Source organism: Pseudorasbora parva, chromosome 24 (genome assembly GCF_024679245.1).
Source record: "Pseudorasbora parva isolate DD20220531a chromosome 24, ASM2467924v1, whole genome shotgun sequence".
Taxonomy (NCBI): domain Eukaryota; kingdom Metazoa; phylum Chordata; class Actinopteri; order Cypriniformes; family Gobionidae; genus Pseudorasbora; species Pseudorasbora parva.
The window spans coordinates 27,193,437-27,215,690 of record NC_090195.1 but is presented as its reverse complement, the minus strand read 5'-3'; the positions used below and the strand labels follow the sequence as shown (position 1 = coordinate 27,215,690).

Sequence of the window (22,254 nt, the reverse complement as noted above, 5' to 3'; positions counted from 1 at the left end):
GAAAACCTTAAAGCTTTTTGTGTTTTTGTTAGGGCTGCACGGTATTGAGTGAAATAGCTATATGCCATCACTTGTTACATTGTGCGATATGATATTGCTTTGTGTGTAAAATCAATTTCACATTTTTTCTCATTACTGCTACTTGAACAGCAGTGTTTTAGTATTACATAAAAAGTAGTCACAAATCTGACAATGACATTTTAACATTAATGTAAACTAACAACAACAAAAAATATTTCAGTGCCAACATCTCCAATTAAATGCTCAACTTGGTAATATAATTTAGTTATATTAACCTGAAAACTTCACACCAAGAACATACAGGTAAACAAAACCCCTGAAACTAGGGAAGGGTGATACTTATTTTTGTTATTTTAATTTATCTTTGTTATTAAAACTAACAACATGGAGGCAAATTACACATCACATGATATTACATTCGTTATATTTAACAGTAGCATTCAAGGAAGAAACAATACAGGACTGAATAATCAAATGTAGAACTGCAGTCTTCACATTGATTAAATATACATTGATTCATATAAAAGCTTAAAACGTTTATCAGCCAAGAGCACAGAGTGATTCTCTCTTTTTCTTTTGTTGTTTGACAGACAGTAGCAGGTTTACTGTATTAGCAAGCTGTCATTTTAAGACCTAATGCACGGATCCTATTGACACACATCCGACTTCTTTCCCAACTGTTTACATTCACTTAAGACATAACCGACTGTGTTTGCATGAATACTCGCCAATACAAGCGTTTTTACACAACTGTGTGTGTTTGACCGTTCGAGTGCAATAAGCAGTAAAAGAGAACTTCATTTGTGATTACTCGCTTTCTGAGAGCTGGCTGTGCGCGATCAGTTTGTGTGTGTTTCTTGACAACTCAAGTACCACGATTAGTTGTTTTCCACAGCTTATTGCATAATTACTCTCTTTAACTCTGCTGTAGCCTATGCGTCGACCTAAAACTTTGACTTTTTAGCAACTTTTTGAAGTAGCCTATTAAAATCATTAAGATATTGCAAGCCATTGCGATATGCATATCGTTATATATATATTTGTGGTATTTAGATAATTTAGATGGTGCAAACCTAATTTTAGTGGATTGTGATTTTTTTTTTATTATATATTTTTTAATAATAGAAATTATTATTGTTACTGTTATTATTATTATGATTACTATTTAAACAGCCATATAATGAGAAATCTATTTAAATCTACCTCTTGAGAATGAGCTTGATTTGCATGGAAAGCAGACTAGACTGTAACTTTCAGAGCTCAAAAACGATTAGGTCTGCCCAGTCAGTGAATTTAAAAGGAGAAAGCAGAATAGATACCATTGTGTGTAGCACCTGCTGTAGATCATTCTGTAGGAAATGATACAACTTTATTTGACAACAGTAAACCTGCAACTTCATTTTATGTCTAAACTGTTTAGCCAGTCATTACATGAAGTGAGACACAGTCACAAAACCGTGTTTTAAAATTGTGTGAGTTGTAGACACGTTATATATTTTGTCTTTTTTCAGCAAAAGATGAGGTGAACTGTCTGGTTTGTGACAGTTCTGGAGACTTACTCGATCAGCTGTTTTGCTGCACATGTGGCCAGCATTACCATGGGGCCTGTCTGGACATCGCTGTCACCCCGCTGAAGAGGGCCGGCTGGCAGTGCCCTGAGTGCAAAGTCTGCCTCTCATGCAAGTGAGTATCCAGCTCACCTGGACATTAATTACTCATGGCAAGTTCAGATTCCTGGAGAATTGGATCACTCGTTGGTCAAAAATTGTACACTTTCCCTTTAGATTTTTGGCAGCTTTGAGAATGCTTTCAGTTATCTCAGACACTTACAGCTCTGTTTTATATGTTCTGCTATATTCATGTTATCCAGCCGTTTTCTGCAAATGTGCAAGACTTCCGATTCATAAGCCACTGTAGGGAAATAAGATAACAAGATAACAAGAATAACAACAAAGTGCAGTAAAAGGTGAAACTGTTTGCACTATTAACCATTGTGTTTGTAATTAAGACAATACATTAAAATAATATGGTTTGCAATATCAAGCAGCATCACCGCTGAAAATAACTGGAAGCAGATAAAACCAAAGCCAGGCACAAGGAATTTACATAAGGCTATGACCACTTATAAGTAAAAAAAAAAAAAATTAGATGAATATAATTCCGCTGATTTTTAGATCAGTGCAGAAAATGCAAACTCTTGAATCCGTCGGCCCATTCTCCTTCTCTCTCTCTCTCTCTCTCTCTCTCTCTCTCTCTCTCTCTCTCTCTCTCTCTCTCTCTCTCTCTCTCTCTCTCTCTCTCTCTCTCTCTCTCTCTCTCTCTCTCTCTCTCTCTCTCTCTCTCTCTCTCTCTCTCTCTCTCTCTCTCTCTCTCACATTATCACAGTTTATTTGCTATAGTTTAGGACATGGCAATGAATATGACACGAACTCGGGAGTTAAACTGTGTCAACAAAATCATCTTGATAATGTCAGATAACTTTTGATAGAAAGTTGATGTTACAATCAACCATAGTTACAAGCTGCTAGATGTTCAATTTAAGTACACTATTAGATAATAACAATTTAGGTCAACTAATAACCAAGCAATGGCTGAATTTCAGTCTGTGGTGTAAAAGGTTGCATTAGCAATTAAAGAAAAAAAGAATTAAGCAAAACATGGTCATGTTTTCATGGTCAGCACTATTCTGCACCCATTATTAAAAAAAAATGATTATGGAATAGAATGCACTTTGTATGTTTTTTCATCACTGATACGAAAATCTGTGGAATTATATGCACCTTATTTTCTTCCAAAGTACTTTTTTGCTTTTGCTAACTTCATATTGCTGTTAGAATAGTATATCAATTGTGTTTATACAGAGCATGCCATATCTATGCCATGGACGAAAACAAGATAACCCTTAGGGATTTTTTTTGTGTGCTATTTTTTTCATCCCAGCCACACACTGACTATGACTGCTGGGAAATCCCTTTCGTCTGATGTCAGACACCTCTGATGTGTTTACAAGCCTTTCTATACATGTATATTGTTTTGAGGAGGCATTGAAATCCAAATCTTTCACAGTGAATTTTTTACAGTGGAGCGTACGGTGCATGTTTATTCTTCTAATGCTTTAATTGTATTTTAGTTTAAATGGTTTGCATTTTGTTTAAGCTCTGTGTTCTCCACTGTGATGTGCTGCGGGACTGGGAATCAGATGCTGAAAAGCTGGGAAAGGAACAACATGCATCTGTCTTGATCTGGGTGAAAATGAATGTAATGGCTCAGCGCAGCTGTAAATATCAAATGACATGGATTTGCATTGGCTGAAAATATAGCACTGGAAATGGATAAATCTCCTGACGTCACCCTCACCTCCTTGTAGCTCTATAAATCTGACTCTCCTCTTTGATTTACCACATTTTGGCCACAGTGAAAGTGTTATTGCTCATTGGAGAATGTAATGGGGTGTTTGTTTTCCTGTGTATATGTAGAATAAGGTTGTGTCGGGCTGCGGAGTGACGCTGGTGTCTTGAGAGTAGATCAGTTGATATAAAATTACATGATATTTGACCAATATCGATTTTTGGTGCAAAAAAAGTGAACACTCCACTAAAAATGTGTTCACTAAAAATTGTGTATGGAGCAGTCTGTTTTTAGATTTTGAAACTGACACAGTGGGGAACAAACCTGTCTGTTAATCAGCTGTATAATCGATTGAACGTCTCTTTGCAGATGGTAGTTTCTAAATGAATCATGACAGTTCATTTGATTAAGCCCACTGCCCAGTTACAAACTTAAATCACCTTAATAATGTTAAAAAGAACTGATTAATTAAATGTCTGCTTCTGACATTTCTCACTGAATTATGTTATTGTAGCACAAGGCCAGGATTAATATGTGAATTTAAACATTCATCTTGGTTGATCTTCTGGAAGTCCATCAAACATGTCTGTGCTTCATGGCTGAGGACTTTCTCAGCCAATGCTTCTGAGTTTTCACAAGGTTTTTAAGGTTGGCCTTTAGTTGATTTTGATATGTATGTTGATTTCTTGTTCATGTATTTTTACTAGTTTGTGATGTTTGCATTGTTTCATTGTAAATGGCTTTGAGAAGCTCCTTTTAAAGGTGCTATATAAAATATAACCCATAATAATAATAATAATAATAATAGTTTATTATTGCTATTATTATTGTAGAAAAATGTAATGGTAGAAATCTAGGAATTAAAAGGTGGATCACTTTTTTAAAAAAATTGTTTGTTATAATAATATCGATAAAATTGTTACATTAAAGTATGAATGCACCAAAATTAATGTTCTACGCTGAAAACTGAAAACCAAAAAGTATTAAATTATTAAATAATTCATTAATCAAAAACACAAATTATTTTATAAACATTTCAATTTTACAAGGCAGTTATATCAACTTTTTAATAACAGAATTGTTTCTACTACAATTTGTTGGTGAAATATAAATGTTTAAACAACAATGAACTATAATAACTTGTTTTCATGACAGATTTATTCAAACGTGTTAAATAATGCAGAGATCACTAACAGGTTAAGTAAAAATATAATGAATATGTAATACAGTGCATATATTTAGCACAATGCTTATCTCTTGAGTTATTATTTTCTAACTAATGAGTTTATGGACATTGAATAGCTTTCTTGAGATAAATATAACATTGTGACATTGTTTAGCCTACAGGCTATACAAGAAACACATCTGACATGTTTAACGGATGTAGCTTATCCACAATGCTTGCATTAAATGATACAGTCTACATGTACCATTGGACAAGTGCTAATTAAATGTCTGTTTCAGTCACTGATTTTGTCCCGAAATCAAAAATAGCAGTTTCTTCTGAAAATATTTGGTAGCAAAAATGTTGTTGCATCCCAAAAAAAAGAAAAAAGAACATGCTAAAAAAAGGCTTAACTATAAAACAAAGATAGGAGAAAACTGGTATTTTTTAGTCACTGTCTACTGTCCATTCCCTCTCCACATAACTATACATTAAACATTACAATATTCTGTTTAGCAAAATGCACTTTCACCCTATATAGGCAGATTTCCTGTCAGCTGCAAACAAACTGTTAACAGTATAATAGGTCAGGGTGTCTTATCAAAAAAAGCCCCTAACCCTGTATCTGAAATCATTCTCTGTGGCATCTTTAAACTAAACGTTAAACATCTTATCCTTCCCTTGTCTGGTGTGTAGGAACCCAGGGGAAGACAGCAAGATGCTGGTGTGTGACATGTGTGATAAAGGGTATCATACATTCTGCCTGCAGCCCATCATGGACACAATACCCACCAATGGCTGGAGGTGCAAGGTAAGCTTGTGCTTGTGTATGGACTATTGTGTATGTCACATTGTGACAATGATGCTGGCCTGCTGTGAGAAGAGAGACACTGTGCTTTCATTTCCATTTTGAGCCTGTAACACGCAACCCACACACCTCTTTTTGTGTGTGTGTGTGTGTGTGTGTGTGTGTGTGTGTGTGTGTGTGTGTGTGTGTGTAAGAGTGCATTGGTTTTCATCTGACTAGCATACTGTGTATTCCCTCTAGAATGATATGGAGCTTGATTTAATCACCATGATGATTTCATTACCTTAGTTTAATTATTCCTTATGTGTTTGCTGTACTAGATGGTTTTGATGCACTTCTCCTGTGCCCTCACTTATGGTATCTGTTGACTTTGAAGAGCTTTGTGGGTGATTTGTGGGGTATAAAAAGCCTTTTATTTTTTCTCCATATAGATTTTTAATAAATAATAGATCAAAATCAAACCAATTTGCTCCCAGATGAATCAGAATATATATATAAAAAAACTTTGATATATATGAAAATATTTGGCATGTTGTAATTGAATCAGAACGTGCAATACAAACCTCTTGACTATATGCCATTGATTAATGTAAATTATGCATTTTAAGTAATACTCCGAATATTCAGGTTGTTTGGGACTGTAAACCAACTTAATATTGTCAAATGCCCTATGAAGTGCACTTAAAGGACAACTCCGGCGAATTTTTAAGTTTATCTTGATCGTTATATTTTTATGAGTACAGTCAATGGAAAAAAAAAAACGAACCGAAACGAATGCTCTTCCCCACTGGACTATTTTTTCAGCTACAACGGCGTTCCCACGGGACTTCAGCGCGAGACACAGCTAGCTGGCTAAAACCGGTGAATTTAAACAATGGCTTGGCTAAGTGGCTAAACGCATCTTGTTGTCATGTAAGGGCCCTGTTCATGTTGGACAGACATTTTAATTGCATTTTGGGTCTGTTAGAGGCACAAAGACACCCTTTACGTCTATGCCCCCAAAGCTGCCGATTTAGCTGAGGGGGGGCTCTGGGCATTAACTGTAATAACTCCGTGTTGCAAGCACCAATCTTCTTTTTTTTCCTTTATAGACTGTACTCACAAAGATATAACGATCAAGATAAACGTAAAAATTTGCCGGAGTTGTCCTTTAATAGTGTCATTGAAATCTGTCCTTCCTATGCCCAGAAATAGCATGAAGTCAGCCAATCAAATTGGAGCATATCTTTTTAAGAAATATCTTTTACTTTGTGTGTGGTGTGCAACAGATGGTCTATGATCTGTGAGCATGCCATCTGAGGCTGAGAACACACACTATACTTTTCTAAATTGAATTAGATTGTTAGTAAGCCCCTAAATATCTTGCATATCTGAAATAATATAAAAGCTGAACCAAATCCCACACAGATCACTCTCAGACTCCATCCATCATTTGGTGGAGGCGGCCAAGAAGCCCCACCTGTCATGCAGGACTCAGCAAAGGAGTCTGCCCATCATCAGAGGCTTGACAGGGCTTGGATTTCCTGCTAAGGGTCTGTGGGTGGTTATTAGAGTTGATACGTGCCCATCTTCAGCTGGCTGAAATACTGCTTTTGATGAGCTTGAAGTGGCTTTTATTTATGATTTTTTTTAATTGGCATGGAATTTTCTGGTGCTTTGCTCCTATTGAGTGCTGATGCAGACTGATGAACATGTTTTTGAGGATTTATAGAGCCATAATTATGCTGGAGCTCCATCCAAATTGATTTAAGAGAGCCCATAAAGATTGCCATTTGCAGTTGTTATTAAGTTCAAGTGTCATTGTTTTAGAGGCAAGTTGTCATGTTTTATTTTAATAATTAGATTTTGTATTTTATTTTATGTTGGTCTCTGCAGTACATGAAGCAATAGTATTGCAATAGTAGAATTTGCTATACTGTTTACAGCACTGTAGGTACATTTATGTATGTTTGCTATCTCTCGGCAGGACTGTTTTACATTATCAACATTTTATTTAAAGATGAAATAGTGTGAAAATAGAGTGAGACATATCCGGAACAAGTCAAGATTAGGACATGTTTATTTAATATTGTCCCCAATACTGTTTTGGAGTCAATACGATTTTTTTTCTTTGACAAACATTAATATTTTATTCTGCAAGGATGCATTAAATTGATCAAAAGCAACAGTAAACACATTTACCGTGTTAAAAAAAATTTTTTGAGCACCAGATCAGCAAGTTAGAATGATTTATGAAGAAGTATGTGACACTGAAGACTTGAGTAATGATGCTAAAAATGCAGCTTTAGAATCACAGTAATAAATTACATTATACACTACAGTCAAACCAAAAATTATTTGGACACCAGATATATATTTTTTACTAATGTTTGAAGGACACTAGTTTATATAATAGCAAATAAAGAGAATAGCAAAATAAAGTAAACTGTGACATAATATACCCCAAAGGTCTTCATAGATTAAGTATTGCTTGGTTATTAGTTGACCTAAATTGGCATTATCTAATTGTGTACTTAAATTTAACAGCTGACAGCTGATTGGTTGATTGTAATCCATTACATCAACTTTCTATCAAAAGTAATCTGACATTATCAAGATGGTTTTGTTCTGACACAGTTTAACTCTGAGTTCGTGTCATATTTTGAGGAGGTTGAGGAGATTCCCCTCTTTCATATGTAAAGTGCTTTGAGTGTCTAAAAAAAGCGCTATATACATGTAACGAATTATTTCAGTACCATTTTCTAAAATATAACAAATAAACTTGGATAATGTGAGAAAATGTTGAAGGTGTCTGAATAAATTCTGGTTTGACTATATTACATAGGAAAATGTTTTTTTCTAAATTGTAATATTTCAAAATGTTACTGTATTTTTGTTAAAATAAATGTGCCTCTGTGAGGATAAGAAGCTTCTTTTAAAACATTTTAAAAATCTTACCAACCCCCAAAAATGTTTGCTTGTTTTTTAGTATTCCCAGAAAAACTTTATTTTATTTTTTTAAATGATTTTTATAATCAGAATAAAATTTGCTCATACCATTTGTATTTACTAAAATTACTTATATCATAATATGTTGGTCATACCACCCACCTTTATGAAAAAGCACTGATTTAATCAGCTGGTATTTGATAGGGCCATACAAGTTAGGTTGCAATATAATTGGTTATTAATATTGTAATCTGCACTTATGAATCCTGCTCAATAAAAACAGGAATAAGAAATAGTTACTTTAATTTCCTGTTCACTCGAAATGGTTTTGCTGTCATGATTTTATATGATCATGCATTAGATGATGTATGAGTGAATTGAACGTTGTTTTTTGCAGAACTGCCGGACGTGTGCTCAGTGTGGCATGAGGCCTAACGGTCAGTGGTCATCTAATGGTGTAATGTGTGAAGGATGTCAACAGCAGCATGATTCAGCGCTGCTCTGCCTCATCTGTGGGCAGAATCAGGACTCTGGCAGCCCTACAGACAAGCACTCATGCTGCACATGTAAGAGGTAGGAAATGAGACCCCTTCAGCTATGACAGTATCACACCGTCTCCAGTGACCTATTGCTTTAATGAATCGGTTTCTGCATAATAACAATAGGACACACATTTTCATTAAACTCTTATTTTATTAAGAAAATTCATTAAGTGTCATCCTTCAGTGTTTGAGTGTTTGGTTTCTAAATGTCAGTTGAATTTCAATGGTTTCCTGCAAGCCTCATTGCAAGTGAACCTGTGTGTGATATAGTCTGGGTAGTATTTTTATTTTTTACTGTAGTTTTTGGTTTTTAAGAATGAGGGCCTGTCCACGTTGGCATCTGCCACATTTAATTAGCATCTTCCATGACATTAATGTTTCAGAGTGTTATTACTGCACTCTAATAAAAAAGAAATTGGGGTTGTTTTTAGCCCAAAAGATGTGTAAATATTAAGCGACACTGCCATACTTGTCATTAGCATGTGCTCTAGAGTTTTGTTTTGTGTGAAACGTGACAGGGCATTAGGGATGGACATTAACAGTGCGTAATCAACATAATCTATTATGTCAGTGTGTGATTCCTACTCTTTTGGTTTTGTCCATTATTCTCTCTCTGTTGGTGTTAATGAATATTAACTGGTTACTTCTCTGCAGGCTTCAAATACTATAGATATTAATAGAGAAATTATCTTGTAAAAGGTCTCCATAGAACATTGTAATTGAGCTTTTGGAATGACTTGATATATTTGTGAATGAACAAAATGCTGATATAATTAGTTTGACACATGGATTTGTTTGCTTTATCGCTACTAGGACTAGGAATCAGACATGTAGTCGTGTCATGTTATGTGTCATGTATGTATAAATGTTTCAAGAGTTACAAAACATGATTGACATAATTAGTTCAAAGGTCATTGCATTTAAATAGAAAAAAAATGTTAGTTTTGAAACTATCGCATTGTTCACACTCTTCAGGAAGTCAACTAATAAATGACTGGCTGATATGCAAAGACAAAAAAAACATTTCAGAATACACTGCTCAAAAAATTAAGAGAACACTTAAATCACACATTGGATCTCAAAGAATAAAATGTTAAATTTGAAAATCTTTACATTCTATATGTAAAAATAAAATAAAAAATAAGTTACAGGTTGACCCAAATTGCATGCAAGTTCATCACAGCAACTCATAATGTAAGTCAGTAGTGTGTATGCCCCCCATGTGGCCATGCTTCTGATGAGATGGTGGATGGTGTCCTGGGGGATCTCCTCCCAGACCTGGATCAGGGTATCAGTGAGGTCCTGGACAGTCACTGGAGCTACTTGCTCTGATACATAATGTCCCTGAGGTTCTAAATTGAATTTATGTCTGAGCAACGCAAGGGCCAGTCAATGGCTTCAATACCTTCGTCATCTAAGAATTGCCTACACACTCTAGCCACATAAGGCCGGGCATTACCATGAGGAACCCAGGGCCCACTTTATTAGCAAAAGGGCTGACAATGGCTCTGAGGATTTCATCCCGGTACCTAACAGCAGTAAGGGAACCATTGGCTAACATTTAGTGGTCTGTGCGACTCTCCAAGGATATTCTTCCCTAGAGGAAACCGTGTCATGCTGAATAATGTTGCATGCAGCATAACGTTCCTTATGGCATTTCCAGACTCTGTCTGCCCATCATACGTGCTCATCGGTGAAGAGAATGGGGCGTCAATGGCAGACTTGAATTATGGTGTTTTCTGGCAAATGCCAATCGAGCTGGACGTTGCTGAGCTGTGAGCACATGTCCCACTAGACGACATCGGGCCCTCACATCACCCTCATGGAGTCTGTTTCTGACAATTTAATCAGAAATATGGCCGCCAGTAGCCTACTGGAAGTCATTTTGTAGGGCTTTGGCAGGTCTCCTCCTGTTCCTTCTTGCTCAAATGAGAGGTTACTTGTCCTTCTGCTGGGTTGTTTCTCTTCAACGTCCCTGTCCAGCTCTCCTCGTGTAATAGTCTCCAGGTATCTGTCGTCAAGCGGACCCATACTCGAAAAAAACAACAACAAAGGAGCATTTTTGATACGGAAATACTCCATCAAACGTCCAACTTAGTTTTTGAAACTTTGTCCATGTTTAGGATGGGAATCCAAGTCTTTAACAGTGTAAAAAGCTCAGTATGCATGAAACAGCATTTCACCCCCACCCCCTTAAACAGAATGCCAGGGTCTTTTTTTTTCCAAGTTGAATTCCTTGACACATCTTAAACTCATGGTGTATGGCACTTGAAAAAGAGATACATATTATCATAGTACAATCTTGGTACAACATGATGGACAAGAACTGTTTAGCTCAAATAACAAATGCTCTACATTTCTACTTTAGGTGCTGCACATAAAATGTTAGATTGTATTAAAACTGAACATTCCTGTAATGTAAAGGTTAACAAATGTTATCTGTTTACAAAATAAAATTACTCTGTAGAGATAGACTTTTAGGTAAATGCCATCATCTCAGTTGGGTCATTGATGATTGTCCTCTGATGGTTGTTTATTGTCATTTTCTCTATCAGATGGGTCCATGTGGGCTGTGAGAGGCAGGAGGGTTTTGACACTAACACTCAGATGCAGGATGGGTACACCTGCAGAGTGTGTAAGCAGGTTGAAAAGGAGAGCAGGCACAATCAGCCCATCAGCAGCCAGGAGCCGTCACTCACTGACCCAGAGCCAATCGAGGGTGAGTACATGTTTCTCAGTACTCGACACACACATGATATTTTTGTTAGCCTTGAAGTTGGAATAATTATAGAGTGCTGTTGTAGGAACATGTCATTTATTTTGTATTACTCTAGAGCAGTGGTTCCCAACCACGTTGCTGGAGGTCCACCAACAGTGCACATTTTGGATGTCTCCTCAATCAAACACACCTGATTCAAATCATAAGCTCATTAGTAGTGACTCCAAAATCTGATGTGGGTGTGTCAGACAAAGGTGCACTGTTGGTGGGCCTCCAAGAACATGGTTGGGAACCACTGCTCTTGAGCAAATACTACCCTAAATCTATTTTGTGGGGAATCTTGAGATTGAATCTAGGTGTTGGGACATACTGCTCTACACAAAGACCCTGTTCAGTCAGCTGAGATAGATTACAGTTCATATCTGGCATGAACCTGCATATCGAATTCATCTCCTGTTGTCACTTTTGATCAGAAAAGATCTTTGAAAAAGCTAAAGCTTTTATCCCAAGCAAATTACAGGGATTATACTACAAATTCCATGTGGTCACATGTATTTTTTTGAATAGCACCAAATGTGATTTGATTGGTTCACATTTACACCTGTATTTATTGCTGGACATTTGAGATAAAAACAATTAACATGATTGCTCATTAGATCAATGCCAATCCTTTCTTAACACACAGTGAGGGTGCTTTCACACTAGCACTTTTGGTGCACACCTGGTTTGATTGACGTCAGAGTTCGGTTCGTTTTGGATGATGTGAAAGCGGTCTTCCGAACTTGGGTGCGCTACTGCGAACCGTACCTGAGTCCACTTAAAAAGGTGGTCTGGGATTCGGTTCATGTGAAATCTGGTACGGTTCGCTGCTGTGAACGCAATCGTACTAAATTGCGGAAGTGAACCGCTGTTAATGACATATGAGTTGATAAAAATGTGTGTTTGTGTGTTTCACTCATTTACCTGACGTATGTCACTGACAGTATGTAAGCAGAGCTGTTAATCTCATTTCTGCTCGTCTTCAGCATTCTTTAGAGCATTTGCAGTGCATTCACGGCAGATATACAAGTGCCATTACGTACAGAAGCTTTGGTAACAAAACCAACTGTTAAAAAACAAAAATATAAAGGCAATCAAACCAAGTGTGAAAGCACCCTTAGACATGTATATATAAAAAATTAAGGAATGGTTTGTTGGTTTAGTTTCTTTTTGTATGTAATTTTATTATGCTATTTGTTTAGTATAGGGTTCAGGAATCAACTAAAAATATTTACTCACTCACTCACAATATTATGTTGGTCTCTTTATTTTCCTAAAATTTCAACTTCTTTTAGTAGTTTTAATATATACTTTCAAACATATCAATTATTCCATGTAATACGTATATTTAACCAGTTCTATCAACTCTCGTTTTTTTTTTTTTTTAATTTTTTTTTTTTGTGATAATTATATTTTATGTTGTTTTATATACTGTTGACTTTGCCAACTGCTGTTCTATGTGTGATGTTGGTCATCTGTAAAGTGCTGTCGGCTGGGTTTTTGTGATGATAAGCAATACTGCCACACAGGCTCTGTCGTGGCTGCTGCATTTAATGTGTCAGAGATGTAATGTGTGGACCTCTCTGCTGTCACTGATTGTAATTACAGTGTGTTTGTCAGTTCAGCCAGAAACCTGAGCGTGTGAGCAGGTTGGGAAGCCACATCTTAATGCATCATTCATAATCTGCCCTAAATGAGCGTTTGCATTTTTCAGTTTCATGAGTTTTGGAGGAGGGACACATGGGGACTGCATACACTAGTATAATGTGAAGTCAGCATGAAACGAATGTGGCCCTTTTTACTTTTTGTATTTTCAATCAAACTGGAAAGGAGTGCTTGTCTTTGTAATCTCTGAAATGACTGTCCACCAATCCCTATTATTCAAATCACGTCAATTCACATTTTCCCATTTAACATCTTATTTCACCTGGCAATGAATCGCATTACAGAAGTAAAAAGGTTTGCAGATTCAATGTTGACTTTATGGATAGTTTTTGAGTCTACCAATGAGAATTGGGTTAGAGATTATATATTTTATCTTTTTTGTTGCACACTACAAAGCTCTCTAAAAATGCTGTTGAAGAAAGAAAATGAATCAGCTTCCTGTGCTCATGGTCCCAGCTGGTGAACTATCATCAAGACCCTGGAAGCTAAAAGCAAATCTTATTTTCTTTGGGCCCATTATTAGGAATTGTAATGAGAATGGACTCTTCCTGTAGCCTGATGGCAAAGAGATGAATTTGCAGTGAGCCTTTTGCAGTGGTTATATCCCCCAACTGCACCTTATTACTAATGATTTTTTTTTCTTCCTGTGGGCCCGTGGTGGGGAGTTGATATATGTTGGCATGTGGTTGGCAGAAAAGGATACAATCAGACCCGGTTGTAAGGGCTCTTTGTAAAGCCAGTCATGCCAGCAGCAATGCACTGGGCCACTGCCAGCAGCCAGAGGAAGCAATCATCCCATTGTTGGGCCCCCAAGAGAGACCGCTCTAATCAAGACAGAGACGCCCACCTGTTAACCAACTCTACCACACCCCCACTTCCTGATAAACACACGCTGAGTGCACACATGCACACGTACATACTAGGGTTGTCACGACACCAGAAAAAAGTCCTCAAAGCCAATAATACCTTAACAAAAAGTCATATACTATTGAACACAGTTGGTGCATGTTCATTTATAGATGGTTTGTCTATAATTTGAGGCAAAAGCTCTGTGTCTTAAACTCTTTGTGTATAAGACTTCATGTGGCCACATTCTTTCCGGTCGTAAAGCATCTTATCAGATGGTTTCCAGGGTAGCTGTTGTGTTGGGGGAAGGTCTGTCCATCAGCACAACTTTCAAAACATATTTGTTAAATGTAACTGGCGATTGTGTGTTTGATTCGCCTGAGTCGCTACAACAGTCAGTAATTAAATAATGTGCGATAAAGAAAAAAAAAACAGACTCACTGGACAAGTTAATTAAAAAGAACAACAACACATCCTAGAGATTACAATTATTAGGTAAATATTAATATTTTTTATGATTGTATGTTTTCAAACTAGCTGGCTTGACTACTCAGAATACTAGATTGATTTATGTAAAGCATTTTTAGATTTTGTTTGTTTTTCCACCCTTTTATTTATTTTCTGTATGAATTAAGGTTTGCACCAAGTAGATGATTGGTTCTGTGCCTGATTGGTTGGTATGAACTGAGAAAACTTTGTATATAAAACAAGTTAAAGGGGTACTTCAGCGCTGGGAAGATGAATCTGTATTTAAACTGGGTCATCAATGCAGTAGAAATGTGAAATTATTTTTGAATTTGGTGTCTTCTTGACTGAGAAAAGAAAGAAAATGTATTTTTGTCCCATGGGGATGAAAGACTACAATTCCCAGAATGCTTCGCTGCCCTGTGAGGCAATTCCCAACGCCACCAACTTCATTACTGTGACTGAGTTAGAGAACAGAGAAGACACTACAATTAAAAACTGAACGTGTCTGTTCAATATAATGAGTGAGTCACCGCGCGAGTATCACAGCGCTGAGGACTAACTGCAGGAGTGATGAGAGCTGAGGTAATCGCGACTCCACTCCCGGCATACATTCACAATGCGAGTTCAGTCTGGCTCGTTTCAGTTCATGCCTTGCAAGCTTAACTTTCATAGAAATTAATTTGAGAAGCTAAAAAACGTACATTGCTCACCATAGCTCCGTTTAAATGAGTGCCTGTAGCTGCGAGCTGAGCTCTCTCTGCAAGCTGAGTGTAATCTCCCATCACCCATGCGCAGATTCAAAACATGCGGAAATAGCTCCCTCTGCTGGCTGTAGTCTTTAGCCTTTGGGCAAACATTCCTCCTATGATGCAAAAATCGTCAATTTGCATCATAGGAGGAATTTTTCCAGAAATAAAATGCACAAATCTCTTGTCTCAGGGGGATATGAGGGGGGAAAGCACAATCATTTGAATATACTCCAGGGTTTCTACTGATACAAACCCATATGCTAATCGATGAAGTAACCCTTTAAAGACAGTATTACAATATGATTCACACAGTTAGGGAACAAATAGGGAACAACTGCAATATAAAAGTTCTAAATAAAAGAACCAATTATTAATCTGCAGCTGCTTTTACAATCTCCGGTTCCCATTGTGCCCTTGAACATAGGCATTGGCTCCTAAAATATCAATTTTAGAGGTACTTGCGCATAAAGTTCACACTAACACTAATGTTCAGCACACACAAAAAAGGTCTGATTTTCTCATGTGATTTTTGTCTGTTCAGGCCTTAGTGTTAAAAAATGGCAGTTGGGCTGAATAAAATCACACTGTTATTTTTGTCTGTTCAGGGGTTACACTAAGCCCTGTCCACACAAACATGGGTTTTTTCAAAACCGTAGCATTTTCTATGTGGTTTGGCAATTTGTCCACACGCAAATGATGTATCTGGTCACTGAAACCAAACTTTTTGAAAAACTCCTCCCAGGGTGAATATTTTTTAGAAACCCTGGGCCCGGTTTTTTAAAAAGTTTAATCCGGATAAAATTGATCCGGATTTAGTAATCCTTTTTTTGTGATCTGTGATCACGCAATCCATCTTACTTTTGGAGCCAGTTTTTTAAAGCAACATCGGATTGGATCAATCTGATCCGGATAGGAACTTTTCAGGATCACTAAATCTGGATAACCAGTAGAACTATAGATATGTAAAGAGCAACACGTAGAATAGCCAGTGTGGGGTCAATATAAGGTTATTTTTATTTGAAATGAAAACACAAATTTAATTAAAAAAAACTAAACAAAACAAAAATCAGTGATTGCCATTCTTTGCATTTTTTGGTTATTCTGTAATCATTGCATGCATCACTGATAAATATTCTAAAAACAAAAATATTTTCGATTGTGATGAATATATATATCAGTTAGTGACAGAATAAAATGTATTGTTTTTGGTCAATTTTGACAGCTGTTTGGGGATACTGCATGATCCAAATATAGTATTATTTGATACATTTTTAAAGTTTTCATCACATTGTGGGCATGAAATCCTCGCTGAATCCACCCTTCTGATGGGATCAGTTTAATCCATATTTTCGGTATCAAAGTGATCCAAATCCTACAAAAAAGTTCTGAAAAACCCAAACGAAAGGTTTGATCCGGATCAAACCCCAGATTGGATTACGTGATCTAATCCGATTATGTAATCCGTTTTTTCTTTTGAAAAACACATTTTCAAGATTTGATCCAATCCGTTATCCAAAATCCTAGTGGATTACTTTTGAAAAACTGGGCCCTGGTTGCAGTGTTGTCGTGTAGGCAGTGAAACTGGAGATTTTGTCTTGTTACATCAGGACCAGAACCGGCAAAAAATAAATTTTTGGCCAACATTGCTTTACGGTTACGATTATATTGCCACCTGTTGGTTTGGAATGCTCTTTACAGCGCTTCTTAGCGTGTTTTTGCGTTTTCATGTGGATGCAATGTTTTTTGTTGTTTTTTTTAATGGAGGAGGAAAAACTTTGTTTATAAAAATACATGTGCACTAGGCCCTAGTTATTATGGTACATACAATGCTGCAGTTTTTTTTTTTTTTTTTTTTTTTGGGGGGGGGGCACAGAGAAAAAAGTAACGCAGCGTTTCCATGTTTCTTCTAAACAGCCATTTAGGTTTTCACTCACTACACATCACCAAATACAAGAGTACAGAGAAAAGACTAGTCACTTTTATTTAGAAGAATGGTGTTTATGAGCACCACCAATCATAGTTTTATGTAACGGCAGTGGCTCCATGCGTGTGACCAAAAGCAAAATCTTATTGGTTGGTCTGTTTTCTTCACAGTGCAATGGAAAAAGTTTTAGATGCAAATGTTTGTCAGTTTGAACAGACACTTTGACAACCGTTCTTTCAAATTAAAATGTTTATCACACTGAATTTTTGCAACAAACATTTGTCTTGGTGTGAACAAGCCTCAAGAAATTGCTATATTCCTCATTGACATAGATAGTTGGTCTTGCATGCTTACAGCTTATCATTTGCATAGTAAGTTGGTAGCAAACTGCACTGCATGTGCTGCGCGTGTCTGAGATGAATTTCATTTGGAGTTTTCACATACAAACCAAACTTTTTGTGAACCATCCTGAGATGGCCCCAGAAGGTGTCATTGGGTCATTCATTACAATGCAAAAAACATTTGGCAATGAAAATATGCATACATTAATTTCTTTTTGACATCACAGACGGCAGAAACGGCAAGACCAAAGGTCAGCAGAGCTGTGTGCTGTATTGTGCTCCATTTGTTAGTTAAACAAAACATTGACTCGTCAACTAGTTGGGTACTCTTCTGGATGGCTGGTCTGCTAGTAAAAATCAATAGTCTTGTAAGCCCTCGTCTTGTTTTGGCATTGAAGTAACAGTACTTTTGACATCCTTCGTACATTCATGGGCAAGTAATTATAGAACCTCTTTATGTGTTTGTCACATGTTTGAGGGGGTATTTTCCCAAGGGTGTGGTAAAACGACTCCACCACCCATCTGAAGGTTTTTGTTGTCATGGACACATGATGCCATCAGTGATTCATCCTGACACTGCTGAAAAGAACCATAGTCACGCTTACTCACATGACCCAGTGCACAAATAACACAATCACCTGCGCTCGTGCACAGAAGACTGAAGGTACTATACTGTATAGCTGCTTTGAGATCAGTTTCTTTCAGGATGCTATAAAGTAGGCTGGAGGCTAGAGCCCATCCGATGTCATATCAACATTGGGAATGCTAAATCCTTTAAGATGATCTGCTTTGCTTTCAGGCAGTGTGGAACGCTGCCGGGTGACACTATCTGGTAAGTATTGACAAGTGAAGTCAGTGTGAGGGCTCATGGGAGTTTGCAGATCCTGAGGCACACCCGATCGGAAATAATAGGTGGGAAACCCAACGCCAGTGTGCAGAACCAGCCAGCAGGGCTTCTCTGCTCTCTGGAGAGGGATTGTGTCAGTATCCCGTTATAAGCTCCTCTTCTGCCTTGTCTGTCCAGCCGGGCTGCAGTCATTGTGCATCACTGCCTCATGACCTCAGCAGCCATCCCTCTTGTTTGAACTCTACATGTTCACTGAGGTACCCTGAGGCCTGTTTACACGCTGCCGCTACTGCACAGTTGGGCTAAACTTCAACCTCTCTCTCTCGCCCTAGTGGGTACACTAGAAGTACACTGCACATTTTGAGTGCCCAATATATAGCCTCTGCTACATTATATGAATTGTGTGTTGTTTTTGTGGTGTCACAATATACCCATATTGACAAGTACTGTGTTATTGAAAAATGAAACATTGATTACCATGTTAATGTATTCTATCAAAAAATGGAAGAAAAAAAAGATGACCACAATGCACAGTATCTACTATTACAATTATTTTGAAATCCGTAAAAAAAGACGTTCTGCTTGAATGCCAGTCAACAAGCTCTGAGTGAATGAATATTCACTCACTTCAATTTCATATGTTTTAATGTTAAGAAACTGAATTATATTACTGCACTAGCTAGTTGATAAACTTTTAGCTAGCAACAGCACACATTACATCTTAAATGCTTAGCATTAAAGGTGGGGTAAGTGCTTTCTGGGAACTGTTGTTGTTATTTCAAATCACCAAAACAAACACGCCCCTACCCCCAAAAAGGTTCTCGGCCCTATTTTGATAGCTCCGCCTCAACAGCACTTCTATTGATAGTGAAGTGCTATTCTTTTGATAGCACTTCTCAAATTAATTTCTATAAAAGTTAAGCTTGCAAAGGCATGAACTGAAAACGCGCCAGACTGAACATGCGTTGAGAATGTATGCCACGAGTGTAGTCGCGATTACCTCAGCTCTCATCACGAGAGCTCAGCTCATTTATCTGACTCCTGCAGTTAGTGCTCAGTGCTGTAATACTCGCGCAGTGACTCACACATTATATTGAACAGACACATTCAGTTTTTAATTGTAGTGTCTTCTCCAACTCAGTCACTGTAATCCAGTAGCTGTGGCTTTGGGAATGGCCTCACAGGGCAGCGAAGCATTCTGGGAATTGTAGTCTTTCATCCCCATGAGACAAAAATACATTTTCTGTCTTTTCTCAGTCTAGAAGGCACCAAATTCAAAAATAATTTCAAATTTCTACTACATTGATGACCCAGTTTAAATACAGATTCATCTTCCCAGCGCTGAAGTACCCCTTTAACTAATTTAATAAATAGGTTTAATTCAGCAGTACATCTGTTTTATTTAAGCATGCTAAACTTCCTCACATATTTTCTTCAGATAAATGATTCTTCAGAAAATGTGTAACACAAGTGTCCATGTTCAATGTAAATGTTGCAAAAAGACCAGATGTAACTTGCAAAGTAATGTCATTTTGAGGCAGGCAGCCTTAGTTTTTTAAATGTCTGCGTGCATGTGTGTGTGTGTGTGTGTGTAGATGTAAGCATTTGTTGGTTTGTTGTAGTGTTCTTTGTCTGGGGGAGGGTAAGATATTCTCTAGTCTGGACTCTGACTTGTCTGTTTAAAAATAGCTAGCAGCTCTAAACCAGTGAGGCTTTCATCTTCTCTGTGCTGCTAGACAGTTGTAAGTATGGAGACGTTATCAGGGCACCACAATCAACCTCACTTCTTTTTAGCACTCTGAAAGATGGCTGTCTTACACCCTAGATTACACACACACACACACACACATGATTTCTGTTTCTCTTTGTTTGAAATATTCCTCTCAGTTTATTTCGCCTCTTTTTGAGTGTACCTGTGAGTCAACGCTCTGATATGATCAAATATCCTATCATATGCACTAAAGTTAGGGGGTGTTATCCGCGTTTTAAAGCTTTGCCGGTTAAACATTTAATTCGCGTTTTACATGCGCTTGATTACTGGAAGTACTCTTACTGCGCTAATACTGTCAAACACAAGGTTAACATATATAAACACAGTCGGTTATGTCTAAAGTGAAAGTAAAATTGCTCGTGTTTGTATATGAGATGTGAGCAGGTCTTAGCAGCGCAGTCTAAAGTGAACACTGGTCCTTAAAGGGACAGCTCACCTCTAAAATTATGTAAATAAAAAAACTTAAGAGAAAAATCACTCTCTGGTCTTGAATAAAGTATATACAGTAGCTGTTAATCAATGTATATTGCACATTGAAGACCATGTAGTTTTAATTTCAGCCTACATTTATTCATTCAATTTCATACGTTTATGTTTTTAAATGCTGCTGTACATCTCTGAGCTGCCACTGTAAATATTTTATTTATATATATATATATATATATATATATATATATATATATATATATATATATATATATATATATATATATATATATATATATATATATATATATATTATACAATACACCAGGAATGCGTACAAGTTTTTTTTTAAAGTTAAGTTTAAGTAAGTTTTTTCAAGTCTTTCAAGTAAAATAAAGAAAGAGTATTGCAATAAAAACATTTTCTTCTTAAAGCGACACTGTGTGATATTTTCCCCCATCTAGCGGTGTAAATGTATATGAGAATCCAGTGAATATTAGTTTCTGTTCCTCTCAATTCCGATTTCGTTTTAACTCCTATGGTGGCCGATTAAGTCGACCTCGTTCATGACTGCCATCGAGTGTTAAAACGCGAAAAGCGAAGCTTGAATTTACGGGGTATGTCCCTCTTTGGCTAATGTACTTTCAAGATGGAGGGGCAACATGGTGACCAGCATTCGAACCCCTCACCCGTATGTATTTTCAATGGCATAAAACAGCATAAGCATCTTGCAGTTGATGGAGATTTGTGGGATGCACATCCAGGGCACGAAGCTCCCATTCCACCACATCCCAAATATGCTCTATGGGGTTTGATTTGGTGACTCTGGGGGCCATTTTAGTACAGTGAACTCATTGTCATGTACAAGAAACCAATTTGAAATAATTTGAGCTTTGTGACATGGTGCATTATCCTGCTGGAAGTAGCCATCAGAGGATGGGTACATGGTGGTCATAAAGGGATGGACATGGTCAGAAACAAAGCTCAGGTAGGCAGTGGCATTTAAATGATGCCCAATTGGCACTAACAGTGCTTAAAGTGTGCCTAAAAAACATCCCCACACCATTACACCACCACCACCACCAGCCTGCACAGTGGTAACAATGCATGATGGATCCATGTTCTCATTCTGTTTACGCCAAATTCTACCATCTGAATGTCTCAACAGAAATCGAGACTCATCAGACCAGGCAACATTTTTCCAGTCTTCAACTGTACAGTTTTGGTGCGCTTGTGCAAATTGTAGCCTCTTTTTCCTATTTGTAGTGGAGATGAGTGGTACCCGGTGGGGTCTTCTGCTGTTGTAGCCCATCAACCTCAAGGTTGTGTGTGTTGTGACTTTACAAATGCTTTGCTGCATACCTCGGTTGTAACGAGTGGTCTGACCTCAACAAGCTCAACAAGTCATATGTATGTGTGTAGATATATGTATGTACATACATACATACACACACACACACAAATATATTTATGTGTGTCAATATGTATTTATGTGTATATAGTGGGTGCTAGTTCATTCGTTCATCTGTTTGGTTTGGTAGCCCAAATGTATCCTTGGAAGTTTGAAATCCTGCATATCTAAGGCTTACCATTTGAACATGTTTTGTTTTTGTATTTGGTCTGTTTGTTTTTGGTCTAGTAGTTATT

At 37.2% G+C, this 22,254-nt stretch overlaps 1 protein-coding gene across 1 annotated transcript in view; it reads left to right on the top strand.

The window, feature by feature from the left end:
* kmt2ca (lysine (K)-specific methyltransferase 2Ca) overlaps positions 1–22,254 on the top strand; it is a 196,490-nt gene that overhangs the window by 99,461 nt on the left and 74,775 nt on the right. Inside the window, 4 exon segments of the mRNA XM_067434810.1 lie at positions 1,533–1,704; positions 5,231–5,345; positions 8,668–8,843; positions 11,368–11,531. Coding sequence (XP_067290911.1) covers positions 1,533–1,704; positions 5,231–5,345; positions 8,668–8,843; positions 11,368–11,531 — 627 coding nt within the window.